General features: G+C 37.6%; 1 protein-coding gene across 1 annotated transcript in view; it reads right to left on the reverse strand.

Moving 5' to 3' along the window:
• LOC139117120 (proline-serine-threonine phosphatase-interacting protein 2-like) overlaps positions 1–18,430 on the reverse strand; it is a 56,371-nt gene that overhangs the window by 20,882 nt on the left and 17,059 nt on the right. The window contains exons 3-5 of the mRNA XM_070679964.1: positions 11,323–11,397; positions 2,793–2,997; positions 578–676 (exon numbers count right to left, since the gene is read on the reverse strand). Coding sequence (XP_070536065.1) covers positions 578–676; positions 2,793–2,997; positions 11,323–11,397 — 379 coding nt within the window. The remainder of the gene's footprint in view (positions 1–577; positions 677–2,792; positions 2,998–11,322; positions 11,398–18,430) is intronic.

Genomic DNA, 18,430 nt, shown 5'->3' on the forward strand with positions numbered 1-18,430 from the left:
TGGATAATCAGGTGACAAGGTTTCACACTGCAAGTGCTTACACTTGATCATGAAATGACTTTTTAGTTTTCAAAAGCTCTAGCATCAAGGGATGTCTTCCCACAACTAGGACCATAACCCTTTGAGTGCCAACGTCAATTTTTGTCGTTTTTAAAAAATTTATACATTAATTTTTTTGAAATTTTTGCATAGAATTTTGATTAAAAACTGCAGCCAATCAAATGCGATGTCCATTTGCTCAAACATTATTACAAATATTACAGCAAAATTCATAAAAATTTGTAAAATGTTGCACTAAAATTTTGGCGGGAAAATTACAGAACTCAAAGGGTTAATAATTGGAAGAGGGGATGAGTTATTTCTCTTCATTTTCATACTGGGCATAGAAATATTTATTCCCTCATACCCAGAAGATCCTATTTTTCCTCAGAAAACTACGGAGGTGAAATCAAGGCAGGGCGATAAGGCTATTCAACAGTGTAAAATGACAATACTTAATAATCATGTTGATGATAAAAGGAAAAAGAAGTTTGGATCACAGATTATTGAACTTTGTGGAATACAACTTGAACTTTACCTTGTCTTGTTCTTTAGGATTTGCAAACATTCTTGATTTCAAAGCAACGTCTTCTGCTTGTTCTGCTTCTTTACAGGCTTTTACGTAGGATTTTTGTAGCTGAAATTAACAATTAATATCAAGGAAATAAGAAAATTTGAGCAGCATTAAATTCACCATTCAACGGAAAGGTATAAGATCAGTTATCTTTTGCCTAGGCTACATGTACTAGCTAATACATGTACTGGTATACATATGATGAGTCCTACCACCAGTATAAAAGGAAATCGTGGGGTCCTACATACTGGTACTAGTTTGTTAGTCCTGTAGTCTAGTTTGCTAGTCCTGCAGTCTTGTTTGCTAGTCCTGCAGTCTGGTGTGCTAGTCCTGCAGTCTAGTTTGCTAGTCCTGCAGTCTAGTTTGCTAGTCCTGTAGTCCTGCAGTCTAGTTTGCTAGTCCTGCAGTCTAGTTTGCTAGTCCTGCAGTCTAGTTTGCTAGTCTTGCAGTCTGGTGAACTAGTCCTGCAGTCTGGTGTGCTAGTCCTGCAATCAAGTTTGCTAGTCCTGCAGTCTAGTTTGCTAGTCCTGCAGTCTAGTTTGCTAGTCCTGCAGTCTAGTTTGCTAGTCCTGCAGTCTAGTTTGCTAGTCCTGCAGTTTAGTTTGCTAGTCTTGCAGTCTGGTGAACTAGTCCTGCAGTCTGAGCAGCATTAAATTCACCATTCAACGGAAAGGTATAAGATCAGTTATCTTTTGCCTAGGCTACATGTACTAGCTAATACATGTACTGGTATACATATGATGAGTCCTACCACCAGTATAAAAGGAAATCGTGGGGTCCTACATACTGGTACTAGTTTGTTAGTCCTGTAGTCTAGTTTGCTAGTCCTGCAGTCTTGTTTGCTAGTCCTGCAGTCAGGTGAGCTAGTCCTGCAGTCTAGTTTGCTAGTCCTGCAGTCTAGTTTGCTAGTCCTGCAGTCTAGTTTGCTAGTCCTGCAGTTTAGTTTGCTAGTCTTGCAGTCTGGTGAACTAGTCCTGCAGTCTGGTGAGCTAGTCCTGCAATCTGGTGAACTAGTCCTGCAGTCTGGTTTGCTAGTCCTGCAGTCTAGTTTGCTAGTCCTGCAGCTTTGTTTGCTAGTCCTGTAGTCTAGTTTGCTAGTCCTGTAGTATGGTGTGCTAGTCCTGCAGCCTTGTTTGCAAGTCCTGCAGTCTGGTGTGTTAGTCCTGCAATCTGGTGAACTAGTCCTGCAGTCTGGTGTGTTAGTCCTGCAATCTGGTGAACTAGTCCTGTAGTCTAGTTTGCTAGTCCTGTAGTCTAGTTTGCTAGTCCTGCAGCCTTGTTTGCTAGTCCTGTAGTCTAGTTTGCTAGTCCTGTAGTCTAGTTTGCTAGTCCTGCAGTCTAGTTTGCAAGTACTGCAGTCTGGTGTGTTAGTCCTGCAGTCTAGTTATGCAAGTTCTCCATACTACTATTAGTTTGCCAGTCTTCCAGTCTATGGTAGTTTGCCAGTCCCAGAGTCAAGTTTGCTAGTCCTGCAATCTAGTTTGCCGGTTCTGCATACTTCTACTAGCTTGCCAGTCCCAGAGTCAATACGACATTAAACTTGTCCAATAATCATTTCCATTCAAGGTAATATATTACCAGGTCCATGGGACAATTGTGATTTACAAATTTAAGTAGGACCATCCTGAACCACTGATAATTAGTGGTGGTACCAGGTGTCCGGAATGGGTAAGCGTACCCTGCTAGCAGGATTGGTCCCAAAATTGTCTAAATATTGTATGAAAAGATACAGGATATGAATCACTGTAATAAGTCAAAGCCGGGAATGCTGTCGTTAATCATTTGTGTGACTGAGGTGTCATATTTGGCCACAATGTCGTCATATCGACCGTAGAACTTTTTGAAAGTCCTAACGAGTCTTTTTGTTGTGTATCCTTGTCTCAGTAATTTTGATGCCAATGAGCTGTGTCTCAGTTGAAAATCAGTGTAGGAATCACAAGCCCTACAATACCTGAGAAGTTGAGACACGTACACACCATTTGCCATTCCTGCATAAGAGTTTGCCAGTCCTGCAGTCTAATTTGCTAGCCCTGCACTCTAGTTTTGTTTCAAAACTGAATGAAGAAAACTAAGAGTAAAACAAGAACTAATCATACTTATCACATATAATTATGAATTTGTTATTTTTGTGCAATTTGAGGCCCTCTAGAACTAAAATGATATCTGACAGTATTCTTACTGATGTTGTTTTATTGAAAAGTTCCTTCTTCAACTTTTGTGAGTCAATCACTGCTTCTTCCCTCTCTTTTCTCTTTTCCCGTTGAACTTCACGGAAGTCGTGGATTTTCTTCACAGAATCTAGAAGTACTTGACCCATGGCCACGTGTGCCTCGCCAATTTTCTCAGTTTGGTTAATGTATTCATCCCAGGACTTCTTCATTGACCTTTGAAGAAACAAATCAAAAACTAAGAAATTGGAATATCTGGACAATTTTTTTTATATGTACTTCGTACACTAAAAGTATAGTACACAGGGCTCGACGTAAGGTCAAATCATCCACTAGCCCGAAGGACTAGTAGCAGTTCATTTTTAGTAGTCCTAAATGAAATCTACTAGTCCTGCTCAAACAAAACCAAATGTTGCTCTCATGTTGTAAAGAGGTGTATATGACCACTCTCATATTTTTTGTCGCAAAGGTTTTTAAACCCAATAACTAACTTTCATGCAAGACTAGCACATTTGCTTACTGCAAAATGTTTAACTTTGAATCATATATAAACCACAAAAATAACCTGAATGAAATGTCCTGTGTAGGAGGAGAGGTCATGAAAATAGCCTATTACCATCCATCGTCCGCTCGCACGGCTCGTTAGCCAGACAGGAGTCTTCCACTAACCATGCCGTGCGGGATACCCCCACTATTTTGCATTAAGGAGTTTGATGGAATTAGAAAATCAGGCGGACCAATCAGAGCACGCGTTACACTCAAAGATAAAACCACGCCTACCTTCCAAACGCCGACCACCGCACTGTTTGTGCACAGCTTTTCTCTCGATTTACTTACTGGTTTACTAGACTTGGTTCAAGTGCGTGATTGTGAACATGTAAGTTGGGTGAACGTCTGGAATGCAATGATCTGTGTTCTGTTTTCATATGAAATGTGTGAGTAGGATTATGTGAACGCGTTGAGTGGGGTGAACGCGATACAGGGAAGTTTTACCTGCCACAAACTAACTCACTTCTGCTATAGCTGCACAGACTAAATAAAAACGCGTTCGATCGCTACCAAATTTTACAAGAGGAACTTTTACAAATCATTTTCTTTTTTGAAAATTCACCGACTTGAACCAAGTCTCTGGTTTACCTTCGTCCTGTGACACCCTAATGGCTCAAACGGAGATTTAGGAGTGGGAAGGCAATCTTGCCTGAGTTTAATACAGGATTTGATTGTCATGCATGGAAATCTTACTGCGTGGGGAATAAAGTTACGGGCGATTTTCTCGTCATTCAGAGAGGTGGCGAAAAGTTCCGTTTCAGTGATTGTGGGTTACGAAATGTATGGCAACGCTTTGTATCGTGTGAAGAGTTAGATATCTCTCAAAGAAAAACAAATCGACGAATATGGCGATAGTGCAGAAGATGACTTTGAAAAAACTGACGCTTGTAGTCTATGAAATTCACCGATGAGTATATTGCTTACTGTGATGAATATGTGATTTTTTCTGAACAACACCCAAACCAAATCCGGTTCTTTGATTTCCAGTTCTTGCATATTTCTCAAAGTCCTAGTCAATGTTTTCGAGCCATGCTTGTAGTTTTTTCTCCCGCGGCGTGTCGATGTTCTGTTCGGGTAAATCCTGTTCATCGTCTCACAATTTTTACAATTTTCCCAAAATATGAACAACAGAATAGCTGCCGGTCGCGCCAGTTGACAGGACCACAATGTCTGAACAACGTCTGAGTAATGGGTTTATCGTGAATTTTTGAGGTCAAAATTGGAGGAGTGGTTTAACAGATTTGCTTCGGTGGGCAGAACATTTCTATTTTGCGCCACGATCTTTTGAGTGTGGCGGGTTGATGTTTTCACCTTACAAGTTGAGCGACAGCTGGGGATATCTTGCAGTAAGACGCGCTGGCGGCTGGGCCTTTGTTTTGATGTTTTGCACACATCAGTTATTTCAGCAGTAGATTTCAGTAGCATGAAATGTAAACAGTGACCACGAATACTTGTAAATGTAACACCAAAAAAAAGTGGGAAAAGACCTATACTACAAAATTCGTTGTAACCGATTATCTGATTGGCTATTTACTGGTCACATACAGTCGTGTGGTGGCGCTTTAAAAAACACGATCTAGGGGGTCTATCAGCCAAGGTCTGATTTCGGGAAGCATCCAGCTGCCCGTAGCGGAGACCTTGGCAAGCGAAGATGATTACCATCAAGAATAAAATCAGACGTAGGAAAGAATTTGTTGGAAAATTCTTCATAGCTCAGGTTTTGCGCCATTAATTTGCAAACAACATGTTTGTTCATAATGGGGACAGATTTGCCAGAACTGAAATTCATACAGCCATTCACAAATGTTCCTGTGGAGTGCCTTCATGTTTTTGACATATATCACATTTTAAAATTGACCAGCTTGTGGGGAGGACCTCTCATTTGTAATAATGGTTTGTGAAAAATTTTGTTTTTAATAGTAAAAATGTTGCATTTTACCATTTCATGTGCTTGTGTCTTTTATGAGTTTTTGCCAGTTACTGGTAACAAAATGTGATTAGCACAAAAATAACCGATGACTCCCAGAAGTGATTGGATACAACAGTCTGATACACCCATTTCATACGTTGTTTTTTCACTACTGTTTTAAGGTTCACTTCACTATTATTGCCCCAATAATTTACACTTTTCTACTAAAATGGCAAAACAATAAGTTGCTAGCACCAAGTTATACGAGGAATTCCCTCACCTGTACAAGCAGTAGCAACTTGCCATAGCACTGTTTTGGCAAGCTAGATGGCTCTTTTTTAATATCAGCTTCAATCAAGCTAGGGGGTCTTGACTATATATGGAGGTCAGCATGTGGAGGCATTCTAAAGCAGGGTCAAGCTGGCTACGAACTATCGGAGGTGTCGTTTGGGAATGCCCCTGAAGAAATCTTGAGAAAAATCTTCTTTGAAAGGCAAGGATACAGTGTTTGAACGAAATTGTTGGGTTGCTCATGTTTTTAGGCGAAGTGATGAGCTTCAAGCAAACCAAAATACACGACGTGCAGACAATTCCGTTTGATGCTCAGCGTTGAGCCATGTTTCGCGGGGCAATGTTACTATGGCGTGTACAGTACAATTTGATTCTCCGTAGCAGGTAAACTGTTTCATTTTAAGTTGGTGATCAATAAAGTTTGCTTCACTGTTTCACTGTCCAATTTGTTTGGGTAAAAGTTAGTTTATTTTTATATAAAATGATCGAGGCTTGGTTCATTCTTAACGAATGAGTGGCCCGGCGTCCCATTAGTTTTGTAGTGATAAACTTTCCTGGACAACTACGGAACTTGAAAATTGCACTAGTCCGCAGGACTACCTCCGGAGACATTTTTACTAGTCCTCTTGAAAATTTACTAGCCTCGGGCTAGTGGGCTAGCGCTTATGTCGAGCCCTGGTACATCTACCATCGTAGAGAATTTTTATTGCCCAAATGTTAATCTTCAAAAATTAATTTGACTGTTCACATGTACCAGGTACTGGTATGCTATGGGAAAAATACAACACATACTTATTGATCGAGTAAATTCAGTATCGTCATGGATACCAGGTCAGAGGTCACCCCCTGATAAAAATTCATTTTCTATTATTTAATCCAAGATTATTCGTGATGTTGAGTTCTATTATAAATGTGTTTCTGCCAACGGCATCTAAATGATTATATTGCATTCAAGTTGAGAACAGCAGAGCAGTGAATGTTATCATGGTGATTTAAAAATCGCCATCAACACCTGATGATTATTGAACTGATGGCATTTCAGACTGGACAAAATTTGTGACATGTCAGTTTGAGCTGAAAGTTTATCAAGCATTAGACTCACTTTCAACAAAAGTTGATGTGGACATTGTGAACTGTAACACCATGGAAAATTGTTTATTTATATATATGATAGCTTTGTAAGTTTCATATCCCATATATACATCATTTTACATACAGCATAAGTCCCTGGGAAACATAAAACTTTATGATGCCATATAATGTTTTTTATGAAAGCTACTTTGTATTGCTTTTAAAACAGGAACTAAAGCGCCCCCATGAGGTTACAATGAAAATCGATCAAGCTGCAAAATTTTAATGTATTTCGTCTTTACTCCTGATGAATTACCATGTAGCTGGTCGTTTTATGACTAGTAAAGCATGTATACTACCAGTATGTATTCCAACACCAGCTACATTGTAATTCATCAAGCAATAAAAGAGAAACACATGGCAATGACATTGCAGAGTGTGGTGATTTGTTTATGTTTCTCTGTCTGATGTGTGTGGAGTGGCCATGGTGTGTTGTGAAACTGACAACATGTAGCTGATTAAATGTTAACAAGACTGCATCCAGCCCTGCTGTGTTAATGTTTTGAAAATCGCTGATACAGGTCGATTAAAACAGCGCCTTGGCCAATTAAGTTCTGCAGCTTGAACGATTTTGATTGTAAAAGTAATATTTTAGAAATTCATCTAATTGTGTTCCTCTGTGTGAAGTTCTTTTGTTATAAAACCATTCCATGACAGTATCTATGACAGAAACGTAATATGGCCATGCAAATTAAATATTGTACATTAATACATGGAATTGAAAGAATCAGTGACTTTAGATTTGAGTTCAAAGCATTAGGTGAAACAAACACTGGAAGTGGAAAAATCAGTCAACTACACGTCTACCACGGTACCAGGGTTATTTGAGAATGTACAGCATTCTTGCCGTAATTTAAACTTCATTTATTTCCAAAGTAGGATATTTGAATATGCCATCAATACTGTCCGAGTTTTTTTGAAAATGTTTAGTATTCTGGCCGTAATTAAAACTTCACTATTTCCTACATTGGATATTTGAATTCCTACTTCACTTCAACCTTTGAACTCTGATCACCTAGTGACCTATGACACTATGCTGGGGACTTACCCTACACTGGTTTCAAAGGTTAACAAGAAATTACATTTGAAACATTAAAACTTAGACAAAGGATGATAAAAACACATAAACAATGTTTGAAAATAAACAAAAACAGCATCTGTCCAATTTAAACGGCCAATTACGTTGTTTAGGCTGACGATCATTGACTTTGAAAAGATTGTAAGCCATTGCGTATGTAGCAGTATATACAGTAGCTTTATTTGTTATAATGACATATGACATTATCAAAATATCCAAGTACAGAAATTAGAAACCTACATAAGTGTGAGAGGTCATCTGCCCGAGGGGCCTTTAAGTCACTTCTAAGACAATAAATCCCTATGAGGGTTTTAAGACAAAAGAAATACTGCTACTAGCAGTAAAGATTCTGCAGTAATACCAACACGACGTCATTTCAATGAATAAAGTGTTACATCTCTTCTGAAAATATTTTCTTAATATATTTTGCTGTCACTTTTACATTATTTAATATAAGATAAACTTATTGATCTTTGACTAATCTTTGATCAGTATCCATCTGACATGAGAGACATCATAATTATGCCTAAAGAGAGGCACTAAGTCTTCTCCGTCTGTTAAATTTAATTTTTGGAAATTCTCATGACCTTTAAAGCTCTATCTAGTGTAACTTTGACACATTTCAAGTATTATTTGTACCATGTATTAAAGGTATACTGTCACCTGTTCTAATTTTGCCACAGTTACCATGGAAAGAGAGAATCTAACCAATCACAGATTTTAAGCGGGTGGCCGCTTTTTAAAAACAGCGCCCTCACTTGGCAGTGTTCGAAATAATCGGTGGCAATGGTGGCATTTGCCACCAAAAACTATCAATCTGCCACCAAAATTTTTTCTGGTGGTATTTTTCTGCCACTAAATTTTGGGTCATCATGTCATCGATCCTACGGCTTGAACAAAGGAACACTGAAGGAACACGCGTTGTCTGACGGCGGAAAACTCATTAGCAAAAAAAACCCGAACTAATTGCGACATTTGGCATGAATGAAAACATAGCGTGAATCCAAACTTGTGATTGGCTAATCTCCATACCGATAACAGCAGCTTTTGTTACACTTGACATGCTGTTGCCCTCTGTGATAGCCGCATATGCAGTCATAGGGCACAAGATAAAAGCATGTTGTGACATTTTGAAAACAAAGCCAAACTGCAGCCTGCATGAATTAAATAATAATAAATACTTGCAATTCATTAGCCAGTACAGGGCTCGAAAATTCCTATCGCCAGAACGCCCGTGGCTAGTGAATTTTGCGTTCGGGCAAGTAAAATCAATATGCTTCCCGTCCGATGGGCAAGTGCACCAGCGGGTGAATTAACTATTATCTGCTCCTGGACAATTCAAGCTTGAAAACGTATTTCATTATGTCTGTACACGCCTACAATCATTGTAAGTCCTTCAACTCTCCAAAGTTTTTCTGAAAACCCTTGAAAATCCGCCCGACATCGCAAAATAATCGTTCTTGCTGTTGTAAAACACAAAAAGTCGTAAAAGTAGAGTTTTGCGACATGTTCACTACGACGACACGGAGTGAACACACTGTTTTGTATGTGTATGCCGTAAAGTGGTATGCTCTTGACAGTGGTTGCCATTCTCTTTGTGCAAGTGTATGAGTTGTATGACAGTCGATCGGCTTCACGCGATTGTGTAATTGCACCATGTGCTTGGTAAATGGATGTAAACTTATGTAAACTTATGTAAACTTATTCGAAGCCATGCTTACTGTTCAACGTAAATCAACACCCAGTTGAAAAATTACAAGTTTACATCGTAGTCGAAACGGGCTCAGCCGACCGAGGAGGCCACACATTGCAGCTACGTAGTGCATGAGATGCAGACAGTTTCAAATTACGTGACCTTGGTTGTTGGGAATCGGCTCTCACTTACAGAAAACAAATCTACACTGAAGAGTAACGGAAACGAAACTTGAATCTTATCTGCTCTCTTGACGAATACATTTATCAAAATAAAACTTTGACAGACTGCTGTGCTCAGTGAGCAAACATGTAAACAGGTAAAAGGGTTGCAGATGTACATGTGCACATGCATTGGCAGATAAACACCAGCAGAGCAGTTGTTTGTGATGTCAGCTTGATAATAAAGAGCAGCAGCCAGCCATGCACATTGTAAATCACACAATCTTATTACTCTTATGCAAAGATTTTCATTTGGATTAGGTTGTGGAAAAATTCCAAATTCAAAGATGTTTTAGATGGTCAAATCTACAGAAAAGACTCAAGTATTCTCACATTTCTTCTGCGACATTTCAAATTTGGTAATAGTCCTTCATTTTAACAAGATGTACATGTAGTTCATGTTTGAATATGTTTTTTCCCTCTTTGAATTCACTTCATATGGTCAAACTCTTGCTCTCTGTTACAAATTACTGGTACAGTTATTAGAAATTTAGGGCAAGTAATTTTTCCTCTTGGCCAAGTAAAAATGAAATTCACTTGTCCCACGGTTAGTAAGTTTGAAAATTTTTTTTTCGAGGCCTGCAGTGTGGGTTGACTTTTTGTGATGTGTACTCACCATATTTTCAAGAATTTATAAATTAGAATGAGTATGTGGCAATAATGACAAAATGTTGTATTATACCGATCACATGATGTGTTAAACTGCCACCAGATTTTTCATAATTGCCACCTGATTTTATATCCGGTGGCAAACTTTTGCCACAAGAAATAAAAAAAGTATTTCTATCCCTGCTTGGGCATTTTGAATACCAAGGAATGGCCCTTTGACCATATATGGGCATATTAGGTTACAGGTGACTGTAAACCTTTAACAACAGCTCCTTATTCTGTGCCTCAAATCATGTTGAAGTGCCTTGTGTTAGTACAGTGGTTTGCTTTGAGGAGGTGAAGTGTTGCCAACACTGTCGGGTGTAATTATCAGCTGAGCAGTAATTCTAGTCTATCACAGAGAAATCAACTTTGCCAAAGTTGAAACATTGTCTTGCAGGAGGTCAGATGTAGTCGAAACAACTACACCTGAAAGCAAGTGATATGACTTGGACAGTGCGTGGACACTGAGTGGTGGTGTTGTTCAGACTACGTCTGACCTCCTGCTAGACAGTGTTTCAACATTTGAAGAGTTGATTCCTTTATGATCGACTCATGTTATCGGTTAGCTGACAGTTACGCCTGCAGTCAATTTAGACAATATGTTTACATGTAGTTTGCCTATTGCCAAAGGGTCAACGCAAACCACTGTAATATACTTTCAATGTGTTTTATCCATAAGTTAATGTCCAATGAAATTGCCAACATTATAAATTTTTAGTCCAGGCTGTTACTGGTAGTATTCAATGTCAAAAACAACACGGAGTAAATTCTGAAATGCATGGTATTGGCAAGGCTAATACTTTATTTTTCAACATAATTTTGGGGAAGAAAAAGAAAGAAAAACAATGTAATTTGCTTTCTAGAACTTTAAAATAATAAAAACGTTATAAAAAGTTACAGCTATGGTTTCTGTAACATGCCACGGCAGATACTATCAGCCATATCAAAATCATGACTGAAATCAAAACCAAAACTGAAACTCTGAAATACTTAGTACACCGTGTATTTATTCACTTACCCTATTTCCTCTTTTCCACCTGCATTTCGTGAAATCTTGATTAAATTTTTTCCATAAGCTTCTTCTGCTCTGGCTCTGTAATCATAAAAGCAACAGAAAACTTATATAGTTACCGGTTTAGATGTGACAAGCCTCAAAGTTTGACCAAAAGAAGGAGATTTCAAATTCTTCATTATTTTTACTGAACACTTACAGGTGTAGACGGATGAGTAAACCTCCTGATCTACCGGTATGGTGCTTGACTAAAAAGTTTGGTTCAGATCATTGGTTAAGGATTACGAGACTTGAATAGTATAAGGTTATTCATATATTCCAGGATTTAAAGTATGTCCTGGTATATTGTACAGCAGACATATTGTCCGATGTATGATACCATAAATCATGGTATTTTGTAACTAAACTTTATTATTATACACCTTTTACAGTCCATTTTTACCAGAAAAGTCAAAATTAATGTTTTGGGAATGTCTTGTCATACTCTGTGTCCCTGGTGATTGCGAGCAGACTGGGGATGCATTCAGTGCGTCCTCTAAGCGCACAAAATGAAGACTCAACCTGCCCAGCATAGAGTACCTCTTATAAATTGTACTTTATGCATCATAAATTTCATGTAAATTCACATGTTTGACCATTATTCACTGCTTGATGTACTGATTGTCTGATGTACATTTATTGAAAAAAGTTGTTAAATCTGATCCGGTTTTCCCAGTATTGAAGTACAGCTTTGTGAGGTCAAAGGTCAAATGGCATTCAATAACAGCAAAAGTTATTGTACTGCACGTCAATGTTATTGGACTCCGCGTCCTCCAATACCGAAATTTACTGTACCACGAAACTCTCACACGTTACAGAACCAGCTGTATATCAGTATTTCAATTGTATGCTTGAGAATCTGCAGTATGTGATGAAACAAAACTAGACACTGTCACCTTGCTGTGATTCATCTTACACGTGATATTGGTTATTGATGGTAATTGAGAGATCATATCTCAAAACCACTCCACACATCATGAACAACAAACAAATACGTAGCTGATAACAAGAATATATTACAGTAGCTCTGCTTTTCTATCAACTTCCTGGGTTCTGGATTTGAGCAGAATTGGTGCCAGAATGCTGAGCAACGGTAGATAAAGTCAAAATTTGCCAATACTGTAATACTAACTACTGTAGTAGAAATGGCTGTGAGGATTAACAAGTTGGCAACTGCTGCATGATGGATCTGTAGCACAAGAACATTCATTTTAAGATGCTCTGTACAATCACCTTTGGGAATCGTTATCCGGGCTTGCAAACTTCTACGATACTGTTCTGGTCTACCATTTATTGGGGCTCATTTTCAAGGTCAAGGTGTAATGGCCCTGTTACACCGTGATGATTTTGCCAGCATATGCCAACGTATGAAAAATTGGGCGAATATGCTGGGAGTTACATTGTATGGGTAAGTTTTAGTTAAAAGCATGCTGAAACGAAAGGTCGTCAAAAAGTGCATGCACAAAACTTTTCACTTATGCCAGCATATGGCTCATACGTCCCGCACACGTTGGCCATAGGTTGTAGGTAGGTTATGCACTCGTTGAAACACGTTTACACACGCTACTTGTAAGTTACTCATAAGTTGAAATGCGTTGAGATAATTGTCTAGCGTATCCAAAACGTATTTTTAACCTATGAGAACGTTATGGATATGCTATGCCCAAAATTAGAAAATACATAGTTAGTTCATCAAGCCGATGTTTTAGAGAAATTGTGATACGTCAGCATATACTTGCTAAATTGTCAAGGTGTAACAGGGGCTTAAAAACGTTCATTGGCTTATTTTGTGAAAATTGAATTTTTCCCCCAATGAAGTTATCACAGAGATGGTGGCCATTAAGAATTTCAAATATCAGTAAAGGAAAGGTAATTTGTATCTCTAGTATCAAACTTTGCAAAGTGACACCTACCGTAGTTTTGTTCTTGATATCAAAAGCAAATGGTTAAAACTTTCCTTATGCACAGTTTGAGCAAAATTTTAAGTCTCTCAATTTCAAGGTGCAAACTACCTAGCTACTGTGGGACACTTTCAATTGTAAAATCTTCTGCTTTGCTTCCTTGATTCCTCACCATATGTTATTTCTCACTTGAGCCCAAATCGTGATCAAATTGAACTTATTTTAAGTATAAGTTTTTTGTTAGTCTTCCAACTCATTGCAAATTAGATTTCATCTTGCATGTTATAGAGGTATAGTTAGGTATTTGAGTTGTCTGTATGGATACATGAAGTGATGTGTGAAGAAAGATAATCTGAAACACTGTACAGTACCGGTTGAAACCGATATTATTTAAGCCAAAGTAGCTATAACTTTTGACAATTTTTTCACTATTTTTGTTTTGCATGTCACTAACAAGTTCTTGCTCTACTTTCAGAAGTATGTTAAAATACAAACTAACACAAACAAAATGTCTACACTCGTATGCACTGTTACTGTTTACATTTGAATTCTAGCCTGGACCATAATTCACTTGTCAACAATGACAGTGCAGTCTACATATGTACAGGCTGAGTTAACTAGCTGAATACTGTGTATATCAACATGCTTTGGGGAGTAGAACAAGAAACTGAAGAGTACATACAAAACAAACATAGCGTCAATGACACTTAGCTCACATTTTAATCGATGTGACAGGCCAGAGTGAGCATACACTTAACTAAGGTTACCCCTTGGAATACAGTGGTTTCAATTGGGGTTCGAACTCACAACGTACAACACCCACACACCAAGCCACAGACAAACTGTTCGGCCAATCCCCAATCTCAAAAAGATTAGTTCAATGACTTAACTTAATTGTTAAATTTTTCTGATTACAAACCCTCCACATGCTGTAGAGTTCGTGAAGCACTCACACTTGTACGCTCACACACAATCACACCTTGCTCACAAACATGCATAACAAGTTTCAAAGCAGTCGGACAAGTGATTTCAGAGAAAACGATTCTTTGACCAAAAATTTAAAAAATTGCCCCAAAAATACATGTATAAAAATTCCACCAAAATTTGAACAAATCTTAGAGAGGCCTACCCTGGGATCATGCATACCAAGTTTCAAAGCAATGGAGCAAGCAGTTTCTGAGAAGAGATTTTTTTACCAAAAACAGGAAAAACTGCCCCCAAAAACAACTATCAAAATTTCACCACAATTTGAACAAATGTACTGAAGTCATCATAAAGACCCTGCATACAAAGTTTCATCCAAATCTGGCTTGTGGTTATATACGTTTTATCAATGTACTGGATTTTCCCTTTTTTATCTCATTTGCATATTTTTGACACTGACATGTTAATTTGAACAAACTCACATCTCCACCCCTGGGTGCACCTGTACACCAAATAGTATGATGGTAGGTGCTGCGGTTTAGGAGTTTTTGATGTGGACGGACATACCGGGGTACATCTGCATATACTAACATACGGAACATACATACATACATACATACATACATACATACAGACGCCGTTAACTCACCATATAAGCTCTCTTTGGTATACGGTATATATACATATACCAAATGTAAGCTAGTAGAAATACCGTAGTAAGAAAATCATCAAAAGTTACAGCTACTGTCCCTTCAAACAGAGGCAGCTCTGACAACCAACTGGCACAGAAATCTGGGAATCAATACAAACACACTTTGTAAACAAGTCGGGGGGGGGGGGATGCTTTAACACTGCACTGATTACATATATTTACCTGTCACTTCACTGTATCAATCAAAATAATCAGTGGACAAACAGGTCTAACAGCTAAAAGCTAAAAATCTAAACATATAATGACAGATAGACATGAGATTAAATCTCATTGACCAAACTGTAATTCGTCTCCAAACTTCCATCTCACTGAAACTGTTCAATAATCACGTACAGAAAACAAGTTACACCATTATTCACAGTTTGATTTCTAGTTTGGTATCTACGTGTACAGGTGCATCATACAGGGTAATCAGTGTTTTTGCTGCTGTTGGGGAATATGGGTTTACGATTCGGGAACCGAGGTAACATATTGGTGCAGTCCCCTATTTGACTGCATTGATATACCAAGGGGAACCCCGCTAAAATGACTGGGGAACCCTGGTAACATTATACCTACCGGTAATCACCACCCTTAGCAAAAACACTGGGGGTATGGTTAATTTTGATATTGTGTATCAAAGCCATGATGAAATTTCATAGTAAAGACATTTTCTTAAAGATTTCATTGACATTTATAGATAAAAATCTGCTGAAAAGTTGTCAAACAGCACATGATCTAGCCGGATTATTTCAATCTAAATCAGAACTATTAGTTTCAGTAGTAATTGTTATATAAAAATGTGTCTGTATCCCTTCCTTGTCATGACATTTGCAGTCTTGAAAATATGATAATTTTCACTGCTTTCCACAACTTGTAATGACTATGGGCTAATTGGAAAAGTTTTAATGGCTGACTATCAGGGCAAATGAAACCTGCAAGGTCACTACAGTTCACTAAAGTGTGCTATAAAAGACATCTGGATTTTCATTCCCACTTCCCAAAAAATGTCCATTCATGCGCAGAAATATAACGGAAAATTAGACTTAGGAGTCAAAAATAGCGCAGTGAAAAACAGTTTTTTTCATATTAGTTTGCAATGCCACCTCTCTCAACACGATACCGGTACATACAGAAGTGATACTAAAAGGAATGACGCAGGGGGTTCTTTATCATATAAAATTTGACAGTTCATCCCTCACAATAAAATATCTGGTTCTATGCAATCCGTATCCCGGTACACGACATGACTCCTGTACTCATACAAATACACATACTTAAATGCAGAAGTATTAAAACTGTTAAGCTGTTGAGTCTCCAAATAAAGCATGTACATAATTTCTGAAAAGAGGATCAACTTTGCCCTACTATCAATATGATTTGCATGATGAATAATTTTCGATGCCTAGTTCTTAACCTGATAATTATACGTTGCAATTCAACAATCTTGTACCACAATGTGCTGATAAGAACTTTTGACATGATACATTGCCAATAACTGCTAATCATTTGATTCTTCTGGAAAGAATGAATCTTAAAAAATGTAAGAATCGAAAAAAATGAATGATCTGTGGATATGCATGCATCAACAGTACTTTTAATTGACTAACTAGACAGAAATCTTTTACCTCCAAGACTAGGCACAAAAGTACATTGACACATGAATAATGACATCTCCAAGACACAGGGTACTGATATCTTTTGAAAGATTGTAACGGACAAACTTCAAATTTTAATTTTTATAACTTATAATCACTCTTTGTGCCCTATTCTTATCATGCACATACAAAGGTTTCTTAATGGGGGTAGGGATGGGAGGAGGGTGTCATTTCCAATTCCCTACACTCAGGTCTCCATTCACTATTGATAACAATAGATTTAGGTGAAACCATGGTGGTTATGGGGTTAAAGGTCATCATTGTCTGAAACTGTCTTGACCTCTTGAGAAATCTGACAACACTGTAAACTTTTCAAATTTCAAATTTCTCGTCTTGTTCAGTGCGCCTATAAAATTCACATCATGAACATTTTGCGAAGGCATTTGGACAGAAAAGTTTGACCTTTTGCCCAAGGACAAATAAAAATGTGGAAATCATGATTGAACGTAACACGGCTAGTAACAGTATGCATAGGGAAAACTTCAAAAGGAATAGGTTTTCAGACAAAGCTATTAAACTCAGGATATTCAGGGTCAGGACTGAAAATCACAGAACATTCAATTAAAAACACTTCTGGGGAAGAAAAAGGAATACGCAGAAGTAAATAAGATTTTTTAAATTCAGCTAGTCAGTCTTAAAGGTAATACAGTACCACACCTTATTTTTCAATTCTATCAAACAATGCATGATAAAATTAAATATATCACAGTTTTCACAAGATTACAACCCATACTAATAGTCCTGTACCCTTGATGACATTGTCCCACAGCAATCGAAACACTTACAATTTGAATTTTATGAGTTCGTCATAAAATTTACAATACATATAGTTTCTATTCAGTGTTTGTTGTGTTTGTTTCAGCACTATTCATTAAGAATGTGCCTTGGGGACAGATATTTGGACTCTAAATAATTCTTATCTGATCCAACACTTTTGATTCGCAATTTTCAAAAATCGCAAATTTTAGTTTTCCCCATAGATTTAACATAGGGACGGCAGCCATTTTGAATTTCAAATATAGGTAAAATGTTAAGTAATTGAATCGTTTCGCATGGTAACCCTTGATTTTTATTCTTGATTTGGTAACAGAATGTTTGAAAGTATTATTGAGTAAGGTTTGAATAAAAGTTTACATCTTTCACTGTTGCGGAGCGTACTACTTTACTACATGGGCTTTCATACATATCACTGCTTTTTGAATGACTTGGGTTGTGTATGTTTGGGGAAGTTTCATTGACAAATTGAAATCACATGTCCATTCTTTGATATAAACTTTCTGAAAAAAAAACACCAAAAATCTGAGATCAAATAAGATTGGGTATCTACCATAAGCACATTTATGCTAGATTTCATTTTTGCACTGTGATATTGTTGGGCATGTATTTGAATATGTAAATATAGTGATAAAATGTCATTGTCAATGGAGTATATTTATTGGCCTACAGCTGTGCACTATCTACCGGTACTGTACAACAGAATGATATCTAAAGTGAGAACAAAATAAATCATAATTCATGACAGTTGGTACAAATACAGCTGGTACAGTGCACCAAGATATCTGTCCTGGCAGTTCAGAACATTATGATGAGCACTTTGTTACTAACGAGTCATTTACCAAGGCCAGAGGTGTGAAGGGAAAGTTCTTTTACATCAGACATCGAATGAAACCCAGACTCGCAATAGTGAACTATAAATACATATCTATAAATTGAGAACACTGGCAAACTGTGTACCGGTAGAAAGTATGTCAACCGTAATCATCTTACATTGAGTATGGAACTAAAAGAAAGCGCGTTAACTCGCTTTCATTTCCCATGACAGCAGGAAAAGTAACACAGAACTATTGGTTTAACCCTTTGAGTGTCAAAGTCAACTTTTGTTGCATCCATAAAATATAGGG

This window comes from Ptychodera flava, chromosome 18, assembly GCF_041260155.1.
Source record: "Ptychodera flava strain L36383 chromosome 18, AS_Pfla_20210202, whole genome shotgun sequence".
NCBI lineage: Eukaryota > Metazoa > Hemichordata > Enteropneusta > Ptychoderidae > Ptychodera > Ptychodera flava.